We start from the raw sequence: 6,502 nt of genomic DNA, 5'->3' as shown, positions 1-6,502 counted from the left end.
GCTCCCGTAAGGTTGCACAGAGGCCACCAAGGCAAAAGATGGAACTTTGCTGAAAAATAAAAATATTCCTCTTCATTAAAGCCCGTCAAACTGAACTGGATTTAGGGACTGAACTAGAAAAAGACGGAAACACATTCTTCCTTCCTTGTGAGTGTAACAAGTCTTAACTCTTCAACTCTTCAACTCCCAATGGCTGATTATAATTCTTCTCTCTAGCTACTACACATTTATTTGCAAGCTAGTTACGAGAAATTGGTGTTAGATCATGACAACAACTTCTACCTTATAAGTTTGGGTCTATTCTCGTTACTTGTTTGCTGGATGATGTATGGATATTATAGGGAGAAGTTACATGTTAGTCACCTCCAGTAAAAGGGTTAACTTTACTTACGACAGGAGCCCCATAAGTGATTTCTCAGAGCAGACGCCGGTACGCACTCTTTTTATCTATTTATTTATGTTTTTTACAAGAACATCTAATTTTGGGGTAGTGACTGAAAGTTCTTGTATTTTTTCTTTTTTGCGACTTTAGCCTCAAACGTTCTTAACATGTTCTTAAAGTTGTCTGGTATAATATTTTATTTCAGTCCACTCGGAGGTGAAAAAGAAACCTTTAAATAATGACTGTTCAGCGATTTGTAATGAGCTTTCTTCCATGAACTTTTTAGAAGTTCTTAGAAGTTTTAGCAGTTCATACTAAGTTCGACTACAGACTGAGTTGTTCCTCAGTGAATCGCGCAATGAGAAAACCGTAATAGGAATACTAAAAAAAGTCCTTAAGTAATTGAGTTGATTGTTATGTGAGACCACAGTTGTACATTTCTTTTACCTTAATTCATACTTCTCACCATCGAAAAAAAGAGAGTAAAATAAAGACGTTCTCAACCTCAAATATTTGCGCAAATTCATGATGAGACGGGGGAGGGGGGAGGGGGCGCTTCTTCGAGTACGAAGTGGGGGGGGGTGGCTCGGGGTCGCGTGGGAAACTTATTAAGTTTCACCAAAATCGTAACCCCACATGATAGTCTTTTCAATGTTTGTAGTATAAAATTTGGGCGTTTGCATAAGCGTTTACGACAAATGTGCTTGTAATTGCAAAAAAGTTGAAGATGAACCTCCTATCTCATTTGATTGCCCTAGGTTTTCGTCTACAGCAGATATTCTTCTCTGAAGAAGAGCTCAGAATTTTATTGAAGGACAACTTTTAACGAAGTACTCTCTAGTCTCTGATAATCATTCATCTCACCTTACTTTGAAATAAGAGGCCAACTAATTGCAGCAAAAATATTTAATAATAAAAATAATTCCCTTAAAATTTCTTTTTCCTTTCCTTTGACAATAGTTAAATTCTAACTGTTCTGAAACACTTTAATACCCTGTTATAGCCATGTAAACAAAGCGTGTCGTTATTGTTGTTGTCTTTTTGTCATACTTCATCACAAGCTATCAAACTGCACAAGGGAAGAGCAAGAAGAAAAAGTTGAACCTTTTTATAAATCTTTTCCTTATACAATGCATGGTTTTTCGTGATAAGGGCGCGTCTCTTTAATTCGTAAGGTTATCTACTTATTCCATGATGAACAGCATCAAGCGTTATTCCTTATAGACTCCTATAGCCAATCCCACATCCCGCGCACATTTTGAGAAAATTTTGAAATTCGAGAAGAACATCACTGACTGTAAATAAAACCACAATACACAGTTTCCACTCAATTTTCTGTTCAAGTGATGAGAGGATAAAAAGACTGGGCCTCGGTACTCTTACGACCGGGCCTCGGTACTCTAACGACCGGGCCTCGGTACTCTAACGTGTTCTTCTCCATCAAATAATTTCAAAGTTTTTATCAGCTCGGATATAAACCCTTCCACCATTGCATACCAGGGTATTTGTCAGGCTGAAGAGGTCCTAAAGTGGAATTATCCATCATGCGTCTTACAAAAAAACTTAAATAGTCTGGTATCAAGTGTAAGGAAGCAAGCCGGAATACGCAAGCCGAGGGGGACGATGGTGACGAGCTGTAACGAAGTCTCCAGAAATTAATAGAACATTGATTTACCTCAACGCTTTTGCATAAGCTGAGCTAGAAACTTCTCCATATTCCGGAACATTCTATTGAGTTATTTTAAGGATATGTCATCATTAGCGTCTAGAATGTTCTTGCTACTAAAAATAGTGTTTCAGAAATAAGTATGACGTAATCGGCTACTATAAATAAGGTTCGAGATCGTAAGGTTTTCAGAAGTTTAAGATAAATAATTAAGTGTTTAAAAAGGAAAACAAGAATCGTCTCCTGGCTTCGTGACACGGGCGACTTTCTAAGACACATGCTTTACAGCTTAGAGTCCCTACTAGAAGGGCTCTGATCAGTTAGAGTATTAAGGGTGATTCCAGCACTTGTGTTCTCTCCTTCTTCGACAGCAGCATTGTCCTACATATATATATAAAAAGGAAAACAAAAAGAGAATTTGTCACCAACATTCTGAGTGCGAATAAACAGATATCGTGTCGTAGTCATAAGTGTAACTGATTTTTAATTTGATATGAATATCGTATTTCTATTCGTCCCATACATGGAAATCGCCTTCAGCTCGAAGAAACCATCGTATTAAACAGGCGTACGCATAGAATTTGACAGCTTAGTATGCAGTATCTGTAAATGTTATAATACATTGTAGGCTCTCGATAAACTGGCACATGCAAGTGACACGAGAGACCCACACAAGCACGCCAAAGCCACTCTCACAAAATCACCAATTCTTATTTCTCTTACGCGTAAGACTAATTTTCTCGGCAGGTGCCTCTTTCGAAAGCTTGATAACCTAATACTCTTAACAATGGCTAGATCTGAGAAAATCTGTTTCTTGACAGAATTCGAGGCAGGTATACTGCAAAATAATTTACTTTCTCACTAAGCATGATGAAGGAAAGGAAAGGAAAGCGTGAGTAAAATAAATATACGAATCTAAAGGCGACTTACATGCCCAGTTACTGAATGAGATATTGTTGTCATTGTTCTTAACTTTCCTTCTTGAAGACGCTTTCGGCCCCGGACCAAGTAAACAAGAATCACCGTAGAAAGACACAGAAAGATTCCAATCGCCACGCCAATGGCAGTGTAATCAACGTCACTCAGCTTCTTTGCTGCTTGGCCTGAAAATATATCGAAATGATATTGGCTATTATTGCATAAGTAATAATGAAACATACGAATTTATTTTGTCTCATGAAAGATTTGTTTACGTTACCAAAATTACCCAAGAAAGTTCACAAGCACCGGAAAATGTAGTTATCAGATTACGACTTTTGACCAAAGTAATCCCAACGACCAGTCAGAACAAAGGTTTATATTATCATTAACCAATGACATTCAGAGGGAAAACAAACAAATCGCTTGAAGCGCGGGAGGACGCGAGCGACTAAGTCGGGTTTGTTTTGCATTTGATTGGTTGAAAGGAGGGCGCGACTTTTCGGGACAAAGGAGAGCCAAAGCAATGATCGCGGATTACTTTCGACACCAAATGAAAACTGTTTTGTTTACCAGTGTAACACAATGTAGAAAGTGCGACTTATATGTGGGTTGGAAACTGCCTGAAGTGCCTGAACCGTAATGGTTCGACGTAAAGCAAAGCAAAAGAAGTCGTGGATTATTTTCGACACTCAATTGAAAATGTCTCTGATCAAGTATTGCTTAAATGAAAGCTCACCTTGTATCACAAATGATCTTCGTGATTGTCCATCTTCATCTGTCCCAACACATGTGTAAGTACCTCTCCTTTCGTCATCATCCGTCACTGCAACAAGAAGATGACTTTCCAAGATGGTGCCGTTGTTCCAGGATATTATCACTACACCAGAGCTACCATCTCTCAGATTGTGCCCTTGTTTCTGCCACGTGATTTCGGCAGAAGAAAGATTGTATTTTAAGGTGCAGGTAAAATGAGCGATTTCACCGTTAGCTGTCTTCCGAGAGGTTGGAGCTTTTGCAGTAACTGATGAACCTAAAAAATGATGGCCAGTAAAACAAAACGAAACCACTCTCATTTTGAAGAACATTGTTTAGCTTGAGTAAGTGAATGTCTGACGTTGTCTTACGATACACAGTAATAAGTTATTGAGTGGAGCGACAGTTACTTGGTCTGAACATAGTTAATGGAGGGAGTCCCCTCTACTAACTATAGTCTGAAATAAAACGCACGCGAACTCATTTGAATGAAAATTGAAGTGTATACTTCCAGACCAAACTTGCACGACGCACTCCTTTTGATTCCGCTTCCCAAAATAGCAGGATTTCGATTAGTACACCTAAAAAGATGTAGAAGCAAAGCAGCAAAATTTTTGGAAAAACTGGCCCTTAAATGCCTTTGTTTTATTATCCGTTTTCCTGCGATTTGAATTATCACTTTCTCATTGAATAGTAAATTTATCAGAGTTAGAAACGAAAAGGGAGCACTGACTTGTACTTAATAGAACTGCTGGTAGCTGACCAGATTGCAAGGACTATGAGTGACACCAAAGTAATCAATTGTTCATCTGGAGATCGATATGGCCTCCAATGATATACCGTAAAACGAGTCGAAGAACCTTTCAACAATGATCTCCTGACTTAGTCCATTAACATCAATAAGGAGAAAGAAAAATGACCTCCCGGGGCCTGGATGCCTACAAAAGCCGGTCAACAATATGCCGGAATAACGAAGAGAACAAAAGGTACTTATAGCATCTGTCTGCAGACATTTAGCGACAAGTTTACGGAAGCTCCATCAGTCACTTGGTGGGGAAAAGCCGTGTATCGCCGTTGAAAATTTGCAAACAACAATTTCCCGTGAGTCAGTATCGCGAAACAAACGATGAGAGTGAGGATATTTAAATAATATCGAAAAGGTAAACAATGATCACATATTGTTACACTGACGATCAGGAACAACGCGGTCTGATGGTTTGAAGTGGTGGAAACCGGTAAGATAAGTTCACCCCTACAGAGGGACGGAAACTTCTCTTATCTAGAAAAATAATTATCAATTTGTCGAGCTTTATCGGCAACAATCTTTGCAAGGGAGCCGATAAAGTAACCTGAAACAACATTTGACATTACCGCACGTGATTTGTTGCATTTGTTGCCGCTCACCGCGATTGCTGACGGCCGCAGTGTTAGTTTAAACGATGAGGACACGTGTTTCAGGCCGTATTTGGCCTTTCTTAATTCTCAGTTTAAAAAATTACGAAACGAATAGAAGATTTATATCAACAAAAATCTGCGACATACATACAGCTCAAACGGAAACTACAGTGCAGCGGTGAATTCAATGATAAATAAATAGATAATTGAAGAAAAAAGAAAGATAAAGGTGCTGATTTGTGTAGGTCGCTAAACTGAGGTCGCTCCCGATTTTGTCGAAGATTGAACGGCAAATGATCAAGCCTTTCTGGTATCATAACAGTGCATGAGAGTTACATATTTTATCAGTATTTAGTTCGCACACGATCACTTTACAAATCTTCTAGAGTGCCAACGAAACAACAACGGCGAGCTCTAGAGGAGCAAATGACGCAAACGCAAAAAGAGAAGGAAAGATAACGTTATGAATAAAAAGAAAAAAAAATTAAAACGCTCGTGGAGAAGCTAGAGCTAACGTTTCATCATCGCGCTTCAGGCAATCGTGATGAGAAATGGGGGATCATCACCTTAAATGGGTCAAGAGTCGCGGAATTAATCCTATAGATCAAACTCATTTATCAGCATTTGTTGTATTTTGTTTCTGTTCAAAGTTACATCGCTTGAAACTTTGCCCATTAGGCATGGCTGCCCGAAAATAGAGCTAAGAAAAACATTACAATTTAGTCTAAGACCAGATTTTTTTTATCCTAGAAGGAAAGACTCACTTACCTTCATCGCCATCTGCGAACAAGAGAGTAATCAAAATCATCACCGCCGAGAAAAACTTAGCTTCCATGCCGCTCAACGTATCCAACTGTCTGAGGGCAGAAGCTGTAGACCTGTTGTATGCGAAGTCGCGCGCCTATCTGACTCTCATATTTCTTTGCAAGTCCGCAAATTTGATATATCCTTTCCGGTGATGGGCGATCCTTTAAATTTGGTACTGGCAGTAATTGGAATTTGACATCTCGTGATGGCCCCATGGAGACAATCAAAAAGAGGTGCTTAACTCCTATTTTCGACTTTTTCAAAATAATATGGAAATGTGGTTATGCTGGTTTTCGCGAATTGAAATTCAAGTCTGTGGAAACATTCTATGATTTTCCGTTGGTCTTTGCTCTTGACAAGTCATCAGAGAAAATGATGAGAGGCCTTTTGACAAGAATAGTTCATAACTTGTAGATACTTCATAGCTCGCGATCAGAATTTTGCTTTACTTAAAAATATCTTAACTTTCATAGTGATAATATCAACAGGTGTCAGAGGTCAGTAAGAGTCTTTGGTATGATTTACTTTTAGAAAGTGGCGTGATGTCCCTTTAGAATGTGGCGTGATTTCTTTTAGCA

At 38.8% G+C, this 6,502-nt stretch overlaps 1 protein-coding gene across 1 annotated transcript; it reads right to left on the bottom strand.

The window, feature by feature from the left end:
* Positions 1–1,160: 1,160 nt before the first annotated feature.
* Positions 1,161–6,084, bottom strand: LOC113674221 (uncharacterized). Its single transcript, XM_027190695.2, has 4 exons — positions 5,886–6,084; positions 3,706–3,999; positions 2,979–3,151; positions 1,161–2,429 (listed from the first exon to the last, which is right to left on the bottom strand). Exons 1-4 carry the CDS (start codon positions 5,950–5,952, stop codon positions 2,331–2,333), a joined length of 633 nt encoding a protein of 210 aa, XP_027046496.2. The 5' UTR covers positions 5,953–6,084; the 3' UTR covers positions 1,161–2,330.
* Positions 6,085–6,502: the final 418 nt, after the last annotated feature.

Source organism: Pocillopora damicornis, chromosome 3, assembly GCF_964200805.1.
Source record: "Pocillopora damicornis chromosome 3, jaPocDami1.2, whole genome shotgun sequence".
Taxonomy (NCBI): domain Eukaryota; kingdom Metazoa; phylum Cnidaria; class Anthozoa; order Scleractinia; family Pocilloporidae; genus Pocillopora; species Pocillopora damicornis.
This window is presented reverse-complemented; position numbering and strand designations above follow the sequence as displayed.